The sequence below is a fragment of the Gopherus evgoodei genome, chromosome 2 (assembly GCF_007399415.2).
Source record: "Gopherus evgoodei ecotype Sinaloan lineage chromosome 2, rGopEvg1_v1.p, whole genome shotgun sequence".
Taxonomy (NCBI): domain Eukaryota; kingdom Metazoa; phylum Chordata; order Testudines; family Testudinidae; genus Gopherus; species Gopherus evgoodei.
This window is the reverse complement of record NC_044323.1, coordinates 12,126,417-12,147,110: the sequence shown is the minus strand read 5'-3', so window position 1 is coordinate 12,147,110 and position 20,694 is coordinate 12,126,417. Positions and strand designations below refer to the sequence as shown.

Below are 20,694 nucleotides of genomic sequence, written 5' to 3'. Positions count from 1 at the left end.
GTGCCAGTGTAGCCAAGGCCTTAGTATTGAAAGGACTAACTGTGGCGGTAAACTTTTAAACTGCAAAGTACAGTCTATTACATGAACATTACATATCATGGCATATTCAATGGCATTCCAACCAGAAAAATACTTTCAGCACTTCTTTTTATTTACCAGAGTTAGGGTTACAGCAAAGTTAAGTTTGTGTTACTAACAGCCGTCCTCTGGTTGTGTTGTAAGAGGTTTAAATGCATTTGTATACTATTATCTTACTACACAAATGTTGTCATGTCTTTTTATGTAAGTCACTGGGATTTTTTTTTTCTATTGATCCACTTTGAGTTCTCCAATTTAAGCCTTTTTTTTGTTACACATGGGTGTCTCCAACACCCATTGGATCTTCTTCTCTGGTAGATTCAGACAAGCCACTCTTCTGTGTTGACACTCTTTGGCATGTGAATGTGTAATTCATGTATTCTGGCTTACAGCCCTCATGTGATGTCCTGCAAATAGGTTTTGGTGCAATCGTCTTGTGGGATCACTAGTTTTTCTCTAGCAAAATCTTCTGCATGTGTCTTGACATGTTGCTTTCTTGTTTCATACATGTTCGTCCTTTCCTTAGTGTTTCCCAAACTGTCTTCTGTGGAGCACTTTCTTGTGATCTGCAGGAGCTGGCTTGTCACATGACACTGATTCTTTGCATTGAGAGAAGTTAGAAATGCATGAATTATTTTTCATGTAAGCAGTTGATGTAGTTGCCAAATGGATGTTATTAGGTCATGGTTGTGAATGAAAAAAGACGAGTCTGTCATTTTCTCCATTAAGAAGTGGTTCATGCTGTTTGTGAATTCCTGCCTTACCTAGTTGTCCTAATAATAGGAGCACTGTTCGCCTGATATATTTCTAATGTTAGAGGATCCTTAGTAAACCTATCCAACACACAAACATTTTCTTTCTTTCCCCCCTCACCCGCTCCCAATCACCCCTATCCTCTTAACAAGATCTCTTCAAATGTGATCACTTAATACAAGTAATGGTAGGAGGAATACAGGAAGCATTTGCTTTATCTCCAGGAATATTATTATTGTAATTTAAAATGGATTATGACAGTTTCTTTTTATGAGAGGCAGAAAGTTATTGCTACAGGTCATTCTTTAGAGGATAATAACTTTTTTTCCTTTCTTACCCCATTTGTCTTAAACTTAAAATATACTAGTCAGGAATAGTTTTCTTTTTAAAGAGGGGAAATCTTGCTACAGAGGTATTGTAAAAGTTGTAAGGATTTCTTAGGTAAGACAGGAATGTCTGTTTGAAATTCCACCTTCTGATGGTATCTGCAGAGCATGTGACCTATCATAAGTTCTCTTGAGCCTTGTCAACAGTAGCAAAATTACCTCTTGCTGACAGTGGGCTTCAGCAACATGCATCTTTGTTGTTGCTGACAAGACTTCGCTGACTGTCTCTGTTTTAAAAAAAATTCAGATAGTTCTTGCTCTGAAAACATTTCATTTACCTGTTAAATTCACATGACACTGCAGTCCCTTTTTTCCACTTTAACGCTTGTGGGAGGAAAGTAATCGTGTGATTAAGCCCTGAAGTGATAGTCAGGTGATGAAAATTCTGTTCCTTGGTCTTCTGGATTTTCTATGTGAGCACAAGGAAGTGAGTTGTCCTCTTCACCTCTGTTTCACCCTCTGGAAAATGAGGATAACACCCCCCCACCCCCAGTTTCCCCAGATATAACTATATTAGCAAACCTCTTCTAGTATAGACCTGTCTTAAGTATCCTACGTTTATGTCTTAAGAATGGCCACATTGTGTTAGACCAATGGTCTCTCTAGCCCGGTATCCTGTCCTCTGGCAATGGCCTGTGCCAGATGCTGCAGAGAGAATGAACAGATCAGAGAAATTATCAAGTGATCCATTCTCTGTCATCCAGTCCCAGGATCTGGCAGTCAGAAGCTTTGCCATCTTGGCTAATAGCAATTGATGTGTCTATTCTCCATGAACATATTTAATTTTTTTTCTTTTTTGAATCCAGTTGTAATTTTGGCCTTCACTGCATCCCCTGGCAATGAGTTTCACAGGTTGACTGTGCTGTTGTGTGAAGAAATACTTCCTTTTGTTTGTTTTAAATCTGCTGCCTATTAATTTAATTGGGTGACCGCTGATTCTCGTGTTATTTGAAGGGGTAAATAACACTTCCTTATTCACTTTCTGCACACCATTCATGATTTTATAGATGGCTATCATATCTCCCTGTAATCGTCTCTTTTCCAAGCTGAACAGTCCCAGTCTTTTAAATCTCTCCTCATATGGAAGCTGTTCCATACTCTCATCATTTTTGTTGCACTTCTGTACCTTTTCCAATTTTAATACATCTTTTTGAGATGATGTAACCAGAATTGCCTGCAGTATTCAAGATGTGGGTGTTCCATGCGTTTATGTAATGGCATTGTGATATTTTTTGTCTTCTTATCTATCCCGTTCCTAATGGTACCTTTCAGTCCATTCACGTTTTTTGACAGCCACCACACATTGAGCAGATGTTTTTGGAGAACTGTTCAAAAAGATAGCATTCAAGAAACTGTGGAAACAGCTAATTTAGATCCTATCATTTTGTACCTATACTTGGGATTAGATTTTCCAATGTGCATTACTTGGCATTTATCAATGGTGAATTTTGTCTTCCATTTTGTTAGCCAGCCACCCAGCATTGTAAGATCCCTTTGTAACTCTTTGTAGTCAGCTTTGAACTTAACCATCTTGAGTAATTTTATATTTTCTGCAAACTTTGCCACCTCACTGCTTACCCCTTTTTCCAGATAATTTTAATAAATGTGTTGAATACCACAAGTCCCTGTACAGATCTTTGGGGGACCTCGCTATTTACCTCTTTCCACTGAGAAAACTGACCATTTATTCCTACCATTTGTTTTCTGTTAATCAGTTAACTGATCCGTGAGAGGACCTTCGCTCTTATATCATGACTGCTTATTTTGCTTAAAAGCCTTTTGTGAGGGACCTTGTCTAAAGTTTGTCTACAGTCTACACATGACTTGCCAGAGTGTGTTCCTTTCTATTTTACTCATTAGGATTTGACTTCCAATTTTTAAAGGATATTTTTTTTCTCTACTCTATTACTGTGTTTTAGCTATGGTGGCATTTGGAGGGAGGGGGTCCTCTTAATGATTTTTGGTTTTTTATTTGGGGTATACATATAGTTTGAGCGTCTATTATGGTGTTTTTTAAAAGTTTCCATGCAGCTTGAAGGCATTTCACTATTATGACTGTTCCTTTTAATTTCCATTTAACTAGCCTCCTCTCTTTTGTGTAATTCCTCATTTTGAAGTTAAAGGCTACTGTGATGGTGCGGGGTTGGTATTTTTCTCCCTACAAAGTTGTTAAATTTAATTACATTATTGTTGCTATTACCGAAAGGTTCAGCTGTATTCACCTCTTAAACCAGATCTGTGCGCCACTTAGGACTAAATCAAGAATTGCCTCTTCCCTTGTGGGTTCCAGAACTACTGCTCCAAGAAGTACTTATTAATGGTGTCTTAAAATTTTTATCTCTGCCTCCCTGAGGTGACAAGTACCCAGTCAATATGGGGAAAGTTGAAATCACCCCTTATTGTTGAATTTTCTGTTTTTGTAGCCTCTCTCATCTCCCTGAGTGTTTCAAAATCACTATCCTTTTGAGGTGGTAGGTAGTATATTTCTACTGCTATACTTTTATTATTCATACATGGAATTTCTGTCCATAAAGATGCTATGTCTTTGCACACAAGCAATGTACTGTCTTCACAGTGAGGCCATGTCTACATCTAAAATTTTGCAGCGCTGGTTGTTACAGCTGTATTAGTACAGCTGTATAGGGCCAGCGCTGCAGAGTGGCCACACTTACAGCAACCAGCGCTGCAAGTGATGTTAGATGTGGCCACGCTGTAGCGCTGTTGGGAGTGGTGCATTGTGAGCGGCTATCCCACAGAGCACCCCGTCCCATATCGGCGCTGTGGCTTGTGGGAAGGGGAAGGAAGTGTGATTGTCTTTCCGCTTCCTGTTCCTGTTCCAACGCCCAGCGGTGCTTTGTTACACATGCGGAGCAGTGTGGCAGCATTGTGACTACAGCGCTTTTTCTGCGAATTTTTTTAAAAATGGATCCTCAGCAACTGACGACCTTATTGATGAATGTTGCCAGCACATCGCGCTTGGCAGTGGAGCTATTCCTTCACCTGCAAAAAGTGAGTGATAGTGAGAGTGACAGTGAGTCAGACGATGAAATTGAATTGCCTCAGGGCTTGTCTACATCAGAAAGTTGCAGCGCTGGTGAGGGAGTTACAGCACTGCAACTTAGGAGGTGTACACATCTGCAGGGCACCACCAGTGCTGCAACTCCCTGTTTGCAGCGCTGGCCGTACTCCCGTTTTGTCTCGGGTGTAGAGGATCCAGCGCTGGTGATCCAGCGCTGGTAATCAAGTATAGACACTTACCAGCGCTTTTCTTGACCTCCGTGGAATAAGCAGGTATCCCAGCATACCTGAGGAAGCCTCTGGTAATCAAGCTGGTCTCCTTCCCCGGCTTGCTCTCGCGTTCCCCGAACCCCGAGCAAGCAGGTCTCCTTCCCTGAGGTTTGCTGGGTGGTTCCGGGAACGCGAGAGCAAACCGCGGCGAAGCTGGTCTCCTTTCCCGGTTTGCTCTCGCGTTCCCCGAACCCCCGAGCAAGCAGGTCTCCTTCCCTGCGGTTTGCAGGGTGGTTCGGGGAACGCGAGAGCAAACCGCGGCGAAGCTGGTCTCCTTTCCCGGTTTGCTCTCTGGTTCCCCGAACCCCCGAGCAAGCAGGTCTCCTTCCCTGCGGTTTGCAGGGTGGTTCGGGGAACGCGAGAGCAAACCGCGGCGAAGCTGGTCTCCTTTCCCGGTTTGCTCTCTGGTTCCCCGAACCCCCGAGCAAGCAGGTCTCCTTCCCTGCGGTTTGCAGGGTGGTTCGGGGAACGCGAGAGCAAACCGCGGCGAAGCTGGTCTCCTTTCCTGGTTTGCTCTCGCGTTCCCCGAACCCCCCTTGAAGCCGCCCAACAGCGCTGCAGTGTGGCCACATCTAACACCACTTGCAGCGCTGGTTGCTGTAAGTGTGGCCACTCTGCAGCGCTGGCCCTATACAGCTGTACTAATACAGCTGCAACAACCAGCGCTGCAAAATTTTAGATGTAGACATGGCCTCACTGTGAAGACAGTACATTGCTTGTGGCAGTAACAGATGTGCTCAGCTCCCTGGACCGGCGCGTTTGGGCTCAGGAAACCAGCACTCAGTGGTGGGATCAAATCGTCCTGCAATCCTGGGATGACGAGCAGTGGCTGCAGAACTTTCGGATGAGAAAAGCCACTTTCATGGCACTGTGTGCTGAGCTCGCCCCTACCCTGCGGCGCAGGGACACGAGATTGAGAGCTGCCCTGCCAGTGGAGAAGCGGGTGGCTATTGCAATCTGGAAGCTGGCAACTCCAGACTGCTTCAGATCGGTGGCGAACCAGTTTGGAGTGGGGAAGTCTACCGTTGGAATGATGCTGATGCAAGTTTGCAGGGCCATTAATCTCACCCTGCTAAGAAGAACCGTGTGTCTTGGGAACGTGCAGGACATTGTAGATGGCTTTGCGGAAATGGGGTTCCCTAACTGTGGAGGGGCAATAGATGGGACTCATATTCCTATTCTGTCACCACCCCACCTGGCATCAGAGTATGTTAATTGCAAGGGTTATTTCTCCGTGGTTCTGCAAGCGCTTGTGGATCACCGTGGGCGTTTCACTGACATTTACTCAGGATGGCCTGGAAAGGTGCACGATGCATGCATATTTCGGAACAGTGCCCTGTTCAGGAGGCTGAGGGCCGGGACTTTTTTCCCAGACCGCAAGATCACAGTAGGGGACGTGGAAATGCCCACTGTGATCCTTGGAGAACCCGCTTACCCCTTAATGCCATAGCTCATGAAACCATATACAGGGAAGCTTGACAGGAGCAAGGACTGGTTCAACTACAGGCTAAGCCGGTGCAGAATGACTGTGGAGTGTGCTTTTGGCCGTTTGAAAGCTCGCTGGAGGTGTCTTTATGGGAAGCTAGATTTGATGGAAAGCAGCATCACCGCGGTTATATCCGCGTGCTGCACCCTCCATAATATTTGTGAAGGGAAGGGTGAAAGATTCAGTGAGGAATGGACCTCCGAGGTTAGACGCCTGGAGAATGAGTTTGCTCAGCCAGAGAGCAGGGCTAATAGGGAGGCCCAGGAAAGGGCTTCAAGGATTAGGGACGCTTTAAGGGAGCAATTTGATGCTGAGAGCCAGCAGTAATGTTTGATGCATTTGATGTGCTTTGCTCTACCTCATTGTGTATTATTTACCACTTCCAGCAGCAATAAAACGTAGTGAAAGAAATAGAAAAAAAAAACTTTATTCAACATACAGTACAAAACATGCAAGGGGGTAGGGGTGGTTGACAGTACATTTACAGGTTTTACTATGTCCTATTTTGATCAATATTCACTGTCTGTTGCACTTCAGCATTACTATGCTGCAGAATGATGGGGGTGGAGTGGACAGGGTAAGAATTATAGTTATCAGGGCTAGTAGGTGATCTTATAGGTGTTGGGGGCAGCTGGGGATAATAAGGAACTGGCTGCTGGAGAAAGTTGTTTTGTGAATATACAGGGTGACAAGGAAGAGGGCTTTGGGAGGGCTGTGGGTTAGCACGGTACATTATTTGTCTGCATGGCTACAAGAGACTCGAAAGACTCAGTTTGGCGAGACAGGAGGCTTATCTGCTTTGTTGTTTTTTTGGCAGACAATTCCTTTCTCCTGCTTTCTGTTTGCCTACACAATTCCTTTCTCCTGCTTTCTGTTTGCCTCCATTCATGTACAGTCTTTCTCCACTCCTGTACACTGCTTCTCCATTCCTCTGTCTTCCTACTTTCCCTGTTGTAGTGGCTCAGAACAGACTTGATCAATTCCTCTTTTGATTTCCTAGGATTGTGTCTCAAGTTCTGCAACCTACGTGAGGGCGGTGATACAGCTGCAGTAGTCAAGGTCCCTAGAAAACAGAGAGATAGAAACGTGTAATACACAGAGGCATCATTGTTTATTATCAAATTTTGAAGGACTTTTGAGACTTTAGGTAGCATCCTTCTCACATACCTCACATAACACAGAGAGGGCAAGCAAGCTAAGTCATAGCGAGCAATGGGGTGAGTGTTTTTAGCAAAAATTACCCCTTGGGAGTGGGAATTGACCACTGGGTCGCTGGGGTTTATCAGCAGTGGGTACAGGGGGTAGCTGGTGTCCTGAAGAAGGGACAGTAGTGAACAGGAAGGTGGTGAGCTAGGTGCTTGGGGGGTTGGGGTTTTTTTTGGTCCGCTTTCAACCCGTCCTGATACTGAGTGGGCGGGGGGTGGAAACGCGGTGCTGGATACCTGCACACCGCGTGGCTGCCTCCGTGCTGGGAGGGTGGCTGGGGAACAAGGCAGCACACCGCGGGGCTGGATGCCTGCTTGTGGGGGGGGGGGGAACACCAGAGCAAACCGCGGGGAAGGATACCTGCTTGGAGAGGGGGTTCTTGGAACACCGGAGCACACCGCGGGGAAGGATAGCTGCTTGGAGGGGGGGTTCGGGGGACACCAGAGCAAACCGCGGGAAAGGATACCTGCTTGGAGGGGGGGTGGGGAACACGGCAGCACACCGCGGGGCTGATGCCTGCTTGGAGGGGGGGGGTGGGGAACACGGCAGCACACCGCGGGGCTGGATGCCTGCTTGGAGGGGGGGTGGGGAACACCAGAGCAAACCACGGGGAAGGATACCTGCTTGGAGGGGGGTTCGGGGGACACCAGAGCAAACCGCGGGGCTGGATGCCTGCTTGGAGGGTGGCTGGGGAACACGGCAGCACACCGCGGGGGTAGATGCCTGCTTGGTGGGGGGGTGGGGAACACGGCAGCACACCGCGGGGCTGGATGCCTGCTTGGAGGGGGGGGTGGGGAACACCAGAGCACACCGCGTGGCTGCCTCCGTGCTGGGAGGGTGGCTGATAAACAGGGCAGCAAACCGCGGGGCTGGATGCCTGCTTGTAGGGGGGTTGGGGAACACGGCAGCACACCGCGGGGCTGGATGCCTGCTTGGAGGGGGGGTGGGGAAAACCAGAGCAAACCGCGGGGAAGGATACCTGCTTGGAGAGGGGGTTAGGGGGACACCAGAGCAAACCGCGGGGAAGGATACCTGCTTGGAGGATGGCTGGGGAACACGGCAGCACACCGCGGGGCTGGATGCCTGCTTGTAGGGGGGTGGGGAACACGGCAGCACACCGCGGGGAAGGATACCTGCTTGGAGAGGGGGCTCGGGGGATACCAGAGCAAACCGCGGGGAAGGATAGATCAAATCAATGGGCTATTCCACGTTTAGGCATGCATGCAGGCAGCCATAACCAAAATCCTCCTCTCCCAAAACATTGAAATATACTTACCATGAGCACGATCCTCAGCTTCCTCCTCACCGTCAGCTTCCAGCTGCTGCAACTGGCTAGCCTCCTCCGGGCTGGAGAAGAGATCCTGGCTGCATGTGCCCTGGGACTCCGGGGTGTCTCCCTCCATGCCAGTAGCCTCACTGTCTCCGTCCTCTACACCATCCCCCACTTCTCCCTGCTCTGAACTCTCCATCGTGCTCCTAGGATTCGCGGTGGGGTCACACCCAAGTATGGCATCCAGCTCCTTGTAAAACCTGCAGGTTGTGGGGGCAGCTCCTGAGCGGCGATTTCCCTCACGGGCTTTGCAGTACGCACTCCTCAGCTCCTTAATTTTTACTCTGCACTGCAAGGCGTCCCGTTCATGGCCCCTTCTCATCAAGGACTGCGATATCTGACCATACGTATCATAATTTCTCCTTCTGGAGCACAGCTGTGTTTGCACAGCCTCTTCTCCCCACACACTAATGAGGTCCTGCAGCTCTGCATTGGTCCATGCTGGGGCTCGTTTGGTGCGTGGAGGCATGGTCGCTGAGTGATTGATAGATTAATTGCACTCCATACCTGGCTGAGCAAACAGGAAGGGGATTTTTAAATTTCCTGGGCCATTTAAAGGAGGGGTCAGGTGAGCACAGGGCAGTGGAGTTTGCTTGATTACCAGAGAGGCTTCCTCAGGTATGCTGGGATACCTGCTTATTCCACGGAGGTCAACAAAAACGCTGGTGAATGTCTACACCTGATGACCAGCGCTGGTGATCCAGCGCTGGATCCTCTACACCCGAGGTTCGACCGGGTGTACGGCCAGCGCTGCAAACAGGGAGTTGCAGCGCTGGTAATGCCCTGCAGGTGTGTACACCTCCTAAGTTGCAGTGCTGTAACCCCCTCACCAGCACTGCAACTTTGTGGTGTAGACAAGGCCTTTATTTTCTTTGTTGTTGTTCTTGATTGCTTTAATTGTTGACTTATTCAGGTATTGTACGATTGCACAATCTACTGAAAAAGGCATAATGCTATGCTGTGTTAGTCTACAGTGGCTTCTTAATAGTATCATGCCTTGGTTTGCCTGAGTTCCCCTGTATTTTCACTTAGAATTTAGATCAATATGTTTTCAGGTCTCATTGCTGAAAGGAACTTTAGAGATCCTTATTTAAATCTTTTGATATGGCTTCTATTTTATGAAAGCAAGAAACAAGTACAGTCTCTGCCTGATGAGCATTCTAGTGACAAAAGTTAGCTGTCCTTAACAGTTCTCAGTTCCCTAAACAGGTGTGCATTTGAACAATGTGAAAAAGCAACGGCTTAGCCAATAACTAATATTTCAAGGACCTCTAGAGCAGAATAATTTAATTGCCGTGCCTGATCAGTCACAGAATAAAGCAGAAATGACTATCTTACTATCTCCTATCTGTACGAAATGATTTCATTACCATAGTTTCTGTGCCAATAGTATATAAGAATTGTATGCTGGTTGGTGGGGAAACCTGGAATGAGAAGAGATAAGCAACTATAAGATTAAGTTTTGCAAGTTTACTTGTGTCGGTTTGATCGAGAAATATATGAACCTTTTCTTCACTTAATCCCATAAAAGTCTTACTCATGTGCAAAAGTAACCAGTTATCCTCCCACCCCAAACACTCTTCACAAATGGTACTATTGGAAGGGGCTATCATTTATTTTTTATTTTAATGTTTAATAAAATTATAGGTGCTCTGGGTGCCTGTCACATATATTTAAAAATTACAGCATGAATGTAAACAAAGGACTGCCCATAAACATGTCCATGTCAGCCCATACTATCTCCCCTCCCTCCATTAGTGCTGCCTTGTAGAGTGTGAGGCTACATTAACAAAAATGTGTTAACCCTTGAGGGCTCAGCCACGTGCTAGTTTATCATTTAGCAGTAAGGCATTCCCTGGGAAATATCCCACCTTCTTCTACCCTCTGACTTCACCACCTCAACCAAGCTTCACAATCATCATTGCTGTGTACAGTATTAAATTGTTTGTTTAAAACTTGTACTGTGTACATTATATAGAATAGTCTTTTGTCTGGTGAAAATTTTTTCCCAGGAACCTAACCCCCACCCATTTACATTCATTCTTATGGGGAAGTTGGATTTGCTTAACATCATTTTGCTTAAAGTCGCATTTTTCAGGAACATAACTACAGTGTTAAGCGAGGAGTTACTGTATTTAGGTTAATCTTTCTATCTACCCAATGGGACTCAGTGCTCAGTCTAGAAGATGCCATCAGAGATGCTTATTTTTGCAGTTCTTAAACTGTGGATTTGTGTCTCCGGAGGTAACATGCATGTTAACAGCAAAAATATTTTTAAATAAATAAATAAATAATATATAGAGGTGAGAAACAACAGACCTCAACTCTGTTGTCTTTCTGCAAATTTGTGTACACAGAGTCAGTCCCTTTGTACCTCTCTCTAAAAGTGGAAAGTTTCAAAAAGCTCAATGAATAGAAGATTTTGGGGGACAGAATAGATCTGGACAAGGAGAAAGTCTGGAGATAAATGTGAGAGGCGAGGGACATATGCTTTTTTGTTAAAATATTATATGTTTGCTGTTGAAGAAAAAAATCCAGAATACGTAATGTTGTTGTTTTAGTTAGATAAAACAATTTAAATATCTGTCTGGTTATGTTCTCCTCCTAATACGGCATGGCAAGAAAATCCTCCAAATATTAATGATTAACCTGTTGAATTGGAGATAGTTCACCTCCCAATGACTTCATAAATATCTGCTTCAGTTACCTTTGGTAAATGAAATAACCAATCATTCATTTTCTGATATAGCTGTAATACTAAACTGAAAAGTTTTCAAAATAAATCACCGTTTAAAAACGTATAGTGTGTACCTTCTAAAAATGAAACCTACATCTATCGCTGAGTTGTGAAGAATGTGTATTAAGGTTATAACAACCACCAAGAATGCACTTTTATGTAGAAAACCATGATTAAATCGAGTCTTCCTGACTAGTGATTTAAATCAAATCTCCCCTGCAGGCAAAACAATAGAAGTTATAGATTTTACCATCACAATCATTGAGAAGTGTTTTCTTGCCAATGATCAAGTGATCTCTCTCCTGCCATCCATCTCCATCCTCTGATGAACAGAGGCTAGGGACACCATTCTTTACCCTTCCTGGCTAATAGCCATGTATGGACTTAGCCACCATGAATTTATCCAGTTCCCTTTTAAACATTGTTGTAGTCCCAGCCTTCACAACCTCCTCAGGTAAGGAGTTCCACAAGTTGACTGTGCACTGTGTGAAGAAGAACTTCCTTTTATTTGTTTTAAACCTGCTACCTATTAATTTCATTTGGTGACCCCTTCTTGCCAGATAGAATGCTATCGAGCAAAGTTTTCTTTAACCATCTTAAGATCTGTTTCTTTATCTGGTGATGATGGTTACTATTAGGACAGGATCACCTTCTTAACAGCCCAATATTAAGAACATAAGAACGGCCGTACCGGGTCAGACCAAAGGTCCATCTAGCCCAGTATCTGTCTACCAACAGTGGCCAATGCCAGGTGCCCCAGAGGGAGTGAAGCTAACAGCCAATGATCAAGTGATCTCTCTCCTGCCATCCATCTCCATCCTCTGATGAACAGAGGCTAGGGACACCATTCTTTACCCTTCCTGGCTAATAGCCATGTATGGACTTAGCCACCATGAATTTATCCAGTTCCCTTTTAAACATTGTTGTAGTCCCAGCCTTCACAACCTCCTCAGGTAAGGAGTTCCACAAGTTGACTGTGCACTGTGTGAAGAAGAACTTCCTTTTATTTGTTTTAAACCTGCTACCTATTAATTTCATTTGGTGACCCCCTAGTTCTTGTATTATGGGAATAAGTAAATAACTTTTCCTTATCCACTTTCTCCACATCACTCATGATTTTATATACCGCTATCATATCCCCCCTTAGTCTCCTCTTTTCCAAGCTGAAGAGGCCTAGCCTCGTCAATCTTTCCTCATATGGGACCCTCTCCAAACCCCTAATCATTTTGGTTGCCCTTTTCTGAACCTTTTCTAGTGCTAGAATATCTTTTTTGAGGTGAGGAGACCACATCTGTACACAGTATTCGAGATGTGGGCGTGCCATGGATTTATATAAGGGCAATAATATATTCTCAGTCTTATTCTCTATCCCCTTTTTAATGATTCCTAACATCTTGTTTGCTTTTTTGACCGCCTCTGCACACTGCGTGGACATCTTCAGAGAACTATCCATGATGACGCCAAGATCTTTTTCCTGAATTCTTGTAGCTAAATTAGTCCCCATCATATTTTATGTATAGTTGGGGTTATTTTTTCCAATGTGCATTACTTTACATTTATCCACATTAAGTTTCATTTGCCATTTTGTGCCCAGTCACTTAGTTTTGTGAGATCTTTTTGAATTTCTTCACAGTCTGCTTTGGTCTTAATTATCTTGAGTAGTTTAGTATCATCTGCAGACTTGCCACCTCACTGTTTACCCCTTTCTCCAGATCATTTATGAATAAATTGAATAGGATTGGTCCTAGCACTGACCCTTGGGGAACACCACTAGTTACCTCTCTCCATTCTGAGAATTTACCATTAATTCCTACCCTTTGTTCCCTGTCTTTTAGCCAGTTCTCAGTCCATGAAAGGACCTTCCCTTTTATCCTATGACAGCTTAATTTACCTAAGAGCCTTTGGTGAGGGACCTTGTCAAAGGCTTTCTGGAAATCTAAGTAGACTATGTCCACTGGATCCTCCTTGTCCATATGTTTTTGTTGACCCCTTCAAAGAACTCTAATAGATTAGTAAGACACGATTTCCCTTTACAGAAACCATGTTGACTATTGCTCAACAGTTTATGTTTTTCTATGTGTGTGACAATTTTATTCTTAACTATTGTTTCGACTAATTTGCCCAGTACCGATGTTAGACTTACCGGTCTGTAATTGCCGGGACCACCTCTAGAGCCCTTTTTAAATATTGGCGTTACATTAGCTAACTTCCAGTCATTGGGTACCAAAGCTGATTTAAAGGACAGGTTACAAACCTTAGTTAATAGTTCCGCCACTTCAAATTTGAGTTCTTTCAGAACTCTTGGGTGAATGCCATCTGGTCCCGGTGACTTGTTAATGTTGAGTTTATCAATTAACTCCAAAACCTCCTCTAGTGACACTTCAATCTGTGACAGTTCCTCAGATTTGTCACTTACAAAAGCCAGTTCAGGTTTGGGAATCTCCCTAACATCCTCAGCCGTGAAGACTGAAGCAAAGAATCCATTTAGTTTCTCCGCAATGACTTTATCGTCTTTAAGTGCACCTTTTGTATTTTGATCGTCAAGGGGCCCCACTGTTTGTTTAGCAGGCTTCCTGCTTCTGATGTACTTAAAAAACATTTTGTTATTACCTTTGGAGTTTTTGGCTAGCCGTTCTTCAAACTCCTCTTTAGCTTTTCTTATTACACTCTTGCACTTAAGCTGGCAGTGTTTGTACTCCTTTCTATTTGCCTCACTAGGATTTGACTTCCACTTTTTAAAGGAAGTCTTTTTCTCTCTCACTGCTTCTTTTACATGGTTGTTAAGCCACGGTGGCTCTTTTTTAGTTCTTTCACTGTGTTCTTAATTTGGGGTATACGTTGAAGTTGGGCCTCTATTATGGTGTCTTTAAAAAGGGCCCATGCAACTTGCAAGGATTTCACTTTTTTACTTATCCATCTTGGGGGGGGGGTTGGCGGGGGTTGGCTTGTAAACTAACTGGCTTATGATCGAGTATATACGGTAATAACGCAGGGACCGAATGTTTACTGCTTGTAAAAAGTTTACGGATGTTGGAAACACTTGTGTACGTACATGTTTCTTGCTGTGGCAGGATGTATTATAACAGACCTTAAAATCATGTTGTTTTGATTACATCTTGTAGAGATTGTGGAAGACGAAACACATAAGTTTCCCCAATTGCTATTTATGAGTGATGTCATGATAGTGCATAAGACAGACATACAGCTGATCATCAGCAAAATAGTTTAATGAACAATATTCACAGTCCTGTCAAATGCAAGAGTAAATAAGCTGAAAAAAATAACTATTTTTCATGTATAGTAATCTTATGAGTTCTGTGTAACAGCAGACTTTTTCAGAAGGAAATAATTTTCAAGGCTGTCCCCCTTTTAAAGCATAGGACTAAGAGTAAGGAGAGATGTGTTCTTCCAGTCTTAGATATTATAGTCTCCATTGCCTGAGCACCTCATAATCTTTAATGTGTTTGTCCTCACAAAAATGGTGTGAGGTAAAGAGATACTTTTATCCCTACTTTACCACTGGGGAGCCAAGGCACAGACTAAGTGATTTGCCTGGGGACATATGCTGTGTCTGTCGCAAAACAAGGAATTAAACCCATGTCTCCCAATGCCTAGGCTAGCACTTTAACCACTGAACTGTCCTTCCTTTTGGTTTTGTTCCAGACTCTGACAAAGTCATCTTTGTGACTTAGAAAAAATCTTTTAACCTCTCTGTGCCTCAGTTATTCTGTCTGTAAATTGAAAATAATGGTTGTCAGTCTCACAGAGGATGTTGAGACTTGGGTATTTATTGTTTGTAAAATTCTTTGAGATTTTTCAATGGAAGGTGCTATTAAAAATGAAATGGCTATGGAGTCACTTCTTTCATGTAGACTAAATATCTGAATACCATAATCAGATTAGTATAAATATATTTTAGGTCTCCTATGTGATTAGAGATGAGGTAGAGAAGTATAATCGAAATGGCGTAAATGCACTCCAGCTGGATCCAGCATTAAACAGACTCTTCACGGCGGGTCGAGACTCTATAATAAGGATATGGAGTGTCAATCAGCACAAGGTAAGCAAAGAGACTTAGTCTTTTATTAATTTAAAAAGTCACTTTTAACATTAGCAGACTCTGTCAGATTGACTAATTTAAACCAGATTACTACAATGTTGATATCTTGCTAAGGGTTTATAGCTATCGTTATACTATTTATACTATTAAAAACTGCATGGCATTTTACAGACAAATAAGATGTGAGTCATAACCCAAATTGCTTACTTTCTATGTTAAGAGAATGCAACAAAAGTAGGTAATTAAGGTATATAGTTTGGGGGAAATTACATCAAGTAAGATTATGGAGTTGCTTTGCTTATTAATGTACTTCTTTTGAAGGATCTAGACTTTTTTCATAGGTTACAGCTATTTAGGTTGATCATATATTTTGTGTGTATCCTAAGGAGACTCCTTTTTCCACTTTTCTCTCTCCCCTTTATATTATCAGAATCTGTCTCCATTCTTCTCCTCTGTCATGTTGTTTTACTAACCTGTTGTCTGCCTTAATTAGGGTCAGGTCTTGCAAAGTGGTGAGGGTCCTTACTCAGCATTTTTCCTAGATTTTAAGTTGTGAGCTTCTTTGCTTAGAAATCTTGTCTTAAGTTTACTTAGTGTCTTGCACAGCTGTCATGCTGTACAAAAATAAGAATTATAAAATGGTATGAGATTAAACTTTAATATAACATCTATTCCACATATAAAGTATTTTAAAATATGAGTTCTACTAAAGACCAAATTGTGACCCACTTACTCATATTGCTGGGTAGTTATCACAAGTAGCTCCATTGACTCATAGGTCAGAAGGGACCAATCTGATCATCTAGTCTGACCTCCTGCACAAGGCAGGCCACAGAACCCCACCCATCCAGTTTTATAACAACCCCTATCCCAGGATCGAGTTATTGAAATCTTCAAAACTGGTTTGAAAATCTTCAAAACTGGTTTGAAAATCAGTGGGACTATTTGAAGTAACTGCTAATCAGAATGAGAGGTAGAAGGGGATATCACAACTGAGTCCAAAAACCAGTTTAGTCTTTTCCAATGTTGAAGGGACCTCATACAATTTATTTTTTAATTCCAGCAAGACCCTTATATAGCATCTATGGAACATCACACTGATTGGGTAAACGATATTGTACTTTGTTGCAATGGTAAAACATGTAAGTATCTCTTTACTTTGTACAGTATTTAATAGCATAAAATGGGAAAATACGGCATTCAAAAATTTATTAAATACATAACTGTTACCTACTGCTTCACTTCCTACAACTTGGGTAACTTTTTGCATGCTTTCTTAGTATATAAAATAAGTTTTGGTAAAGTGTATTGTATGAACAACAAAGATATACAATTCCTCTAATTTTTAAAGAGAAACTAAAAGATATTAAGAGCTTCACATGGTCTGATGAAATAATCTGTTAAAATGTACTAATCTTTTCCATTTAGTGATATCTGCTTCTTCAGATACTACTGTTAAAGTGTGGAATGCACATAAGGGATTTTGCATGTCAACACTAAGGACACATAAGGTAAAAGGCATGAATTATAATTGCATAAATGATCATTACTGTTCTAAAAAAAATAGTGTACGTATTTAGATTCAGACTTCATACTGAAGGTTATTTGCTAGTTCTGTATTGTCATGTTGCTGTACCCATTTTATTGTAGGATTATGTGAAAGCCTTAGCATATGCAAAAGATAAAGAACTGGTAGCATCTGCCGGGCTGGACAGACAGATATTCCTCTGGGATGTAAATACTCTAACAGCACTGACTGCCTCAAACAACACTGTCACAAGTAGGTACATGGGAAAAACTAAAATATAACGCCTCTCTTAACAGTTTCCACTAGTTCAGTTTAGGACAGTAAACTCGAGTTTTTGTGTGTGTATTGTTACATGTTTGAATTTTAATAATTTGAAATGATCAAATAACAGGTTCAAGTGGAATTATTTAATCAAAGATTATTAATTGGAGATTAGTACAGCACTATACAGAAAGAATAGATACATTACCACAGTGGTTCTCAACCAGGGATATATGTACCCCTGGGGTACTCCGAGGTCTTCCAGAGGGTACATCAACTCATCTAGATATTTGCCTAATTTTATAATAGGCTACATAAAAAGCACTAGCGAAGTCGGTACAAATTAAAATTTCATATATACAATTACTTGCTCATACTGTTGTATATACTATATACTAAAATGTAAGTTCAATATTTTTATTTGTTAATTTATTTTATGATGATATGGTAAAAATGAGAAAGTAAGCAAGTTTTCAGTAACAGTGTGCTGTGACTCTTTTTTGTATTTTTAAATCTGATTTTGTAAGCAAGTAGTTTTTAAGTGAGGTGAAACTTGAGTGTATGCAAGACAAATCAGACTCCTGAAAGTGGTTTAGTAGTTGGGAAAGATTGAGAACCACTGCATTACCACACTTGGTGTAAGGCAAAGAGATGACCTTTGTCTTTCTCTTCTCTATGTCTGGTAAAATGCCAACGATTTTGCATCCTCTACCTAATTCCCAGTATCTCTGTCTTTTTATAGGATATGAGACAAAGAAACCCCTTTTGTGGACAGAAAAATATTTTCCCATGATCGATTTCTCTGTATATTATGTTTTAATGGTTCTGTTTCTTGTTACTTATGGAATTTCCTTTATGGTATCTTTAGGTTACATGATTGATAAGCAAAAAGGGAATTCTAATCTGGTCATTATCCCTAACAGCTAGGACAACTGACATTTCCCAAAACATCTTTTAATGGATTCCCATTTCATCATTGCAGAAAGCTTTTACAAAAACAATTGTTCCTTATCAATCCTGCTTATATTTCTGTAGACCCTTTTGGTAGTTTGAGAAGGACTCTATCTGGACATCAGTTTTCTCACAGATGAGGAGGTGCCAGCAAGGATGGGTTATAGTGTAATAATAATGAGAAATTCCTGAATATAAGTTATTCACAGGTTATGGACCAACACCCTGGCCTTACTATTCAAATACACTCTTTGCTAATACCTTAAAGATTTTGGGAGAGTAGTTAATACACTGCTATCTCAATATAACGCCACCCGATATAACATGAATTTGGATATAATGCGGTAAAGCAGTGCTCTGGGGGAGGGTGGGGCTGTGCACTCTGGTGGATCAAAGCAAGTTCAATGTAACATGGTAAGATTTTTTGGCTCCCAAGAACAGCGTTATATTGAAGTAGAGGTGTATATCAAATTCATTTACGTACTAAAAACATTGTTATTTGCTAACAGGTACTAATAGTATATATAAATTATTCAAGTAATTCTCATCATTTTAAAAAAAAAGATAATCAATCTCAGTTTTTTGCAATACGTACTCTTAACTGAAAAACTAGAGCAGCTGATAGCTACAGAATCTAGAATACAGGGGAAATCTCTTTGAACATAATGTAATGAGCCTGTATTTCATCTGTACTGAATAGAGCTTTAGCCTCAAAAGCTCTTCACTTCTCAATTAATACATTGTAGTATTTTTCCCACAGGATATTAGTTTAGTGCTTTTTCTGCATATTGTACTTCTCATCTTCTGTATTTAGGCCAAAGCAAAAATGAATACAATTAATCTTTTAAAGACGAACTTAATAAATATACCTAATGTCTACTAATGGAAGGACTAAAGCTATATGGTCTACAGCTATAGGCAGATACAGATACAAAAGGAGAGGGTGAGATAAGGTGGGAGTGAACACTAAGGTCTAGGAGCAATGCCCTGGTGAATCCCAGTTAACCCCAGCTACTGGGAAAGCACTGTCAGCAGATCCTTTTATTTATCAGAGAAGTAGCTGTGTGAATCTTAATCACAAAAACAACGAGGAGTCCGGTGGCACCTTAAAGACTAACAGATTTATTTGGGCATAAGCTTTCCTGGGTAAAAAACCCAGTTCTTCAGATGATGGAGTGAAAATTACAGATGCAGGCATAAATATACTGACACATGAAGAGAAGGGAGGTTACCTTACAAGTGGAGAACCAATGTTGACAGGGCCAATTCAATCAGGGTGGATGTGGTCCATTCCCAATAATCGATGAGGAGGTGTCAATACCAAGAGAGGGAAAATTGCTTTTGTAGTGAGCCAGCCACTCCGAGTCCCTATTCAAGCTCAAGTTAATGGTGTTAAATTTGCAAATGAATTGTAGCTCTGCAGTTTCCCTTTGATGTCTGTTTTTGAAGGTTTTTTGTTGAAAAATGGCTACTTTTAAATCTATTGTAGAATGTCCAGAGGATTTAACTGTTCTCCTACCGGCTTTTGTATGTTACCATTCCTGATGTCTGATTTGTGTCCATTTATTCTTTTACATAGAGACTGTCCGGTTTGGCCAGTGTACATGGCAGAGGGGCATTGCTGGCACATGACTGTATCTGTCATATTAGTAGATAGATGCCAGCCAATGCCCCCCTGGACAGGATTGGTCTTGCTTTGAGGAGTGAGTGGGGTTGGACTAGATGATCTCCTGATATTCTGTTATTCATGTGTCAGTATATTTATGCCTGCATCTGTAATTTTTACTCCATGCATCTGAAGAAGTGGGTTTTTTACCCACAAAAGCTCATGCCCAAATAAATCTGTTAGTCTTTAAGGTGCCCCAGGACTGTTCGTTTTTGTAGATCCTTTTTTCTGTGAGTCGGTGTTTAATATCCGCCTCTGTTTAGTGGATGTCTTACATGACGCACTACAAAGCATTACCCCTGCAATAAAAAATAAAGCGGTTAAGAGAGAAACTTTCTCTTTTTCCTCCCTCTAGAGCATTCTAGCTGCTGAGAAGCTGGGTGTTGCCCTAGGGTTCTGAATAACAGCAATGAAAATGACCTATTTTGTTAAGTTTAATCCTGCACTGCTTGATAAAGTAGACTCAGGAAGACTGTAGTTTTGGTTTCCATTTAGTTCACATTGGAAGGTTAGGTTACCATGAGGAGTAGAAACACTTTTTTTTTTGTTGGTTTTTTTTTTTAAATGAAAGCTAATATTCTGCAGAAATTTATGGCTGAGGCTCTGGCTAGAGAAGAGTATCTCACTAATCACTGGTGGGTGGATTTTTTTTCAAGCCCTATTTTAAAGATTGTGTGCTTGGAATGAATGTAATGTAACAGAACATATAAACAGCTTGCAGGAACGTTAAGTTTTTTAAAGACAGAATGTATACACTTCTTGGTGTTGTTGCAGGTGGATATTTTCTCGTCTTCCCCAAATGTCTGGCAATGATCTCTTGCTTTTGTTTTTGATGGTTTACTCCAGTAAGTCCTTCTGAAACCTGGTTATTGTTGAAGTAGTTGGGAGTTTCTATTTCCAGGTAATCTTTGCTGACAACCATGGATAGGTCATTTTCTAGCCTAATGGGTGTGGTTGCAAGAGG

The 20,694-nt window shown here is 42.0% G+C and overlaps 1 protein-coding gene across 1 annotated transcript in view; it reads left to right on the top strand.

Annotated features, from left to right (window-relative positions):
* WDR48 (WD repeat domain 48) overlaps window positions 1-20,694 on the top strand; it is a 57,742-nt gene that overhangs the window by 4,655 nt on the left and 32,393 nt on the right. Inside the window, exons 2-5 of the mRNA XM_030550003.1 lie at window positions 15,184-15,324; window positions 16,388-16,466; window positions 16,753-16,835; window positions 16,975-17,104. Of these exons, the coding sequence (XP_030405863.1) occupies window positions 15,184-15,324; window positions 16,388-16,466; window positions 16,753-16,835; window positions 16,975-17,104 (433 nt within the window). The remainder of the gene's footprint in view (window positions 1-15,183; window positions 15,325-16,387; window positions 16,467-16,752; window positions 16,836-16,974; window positions 17,105-20,694) is intronic.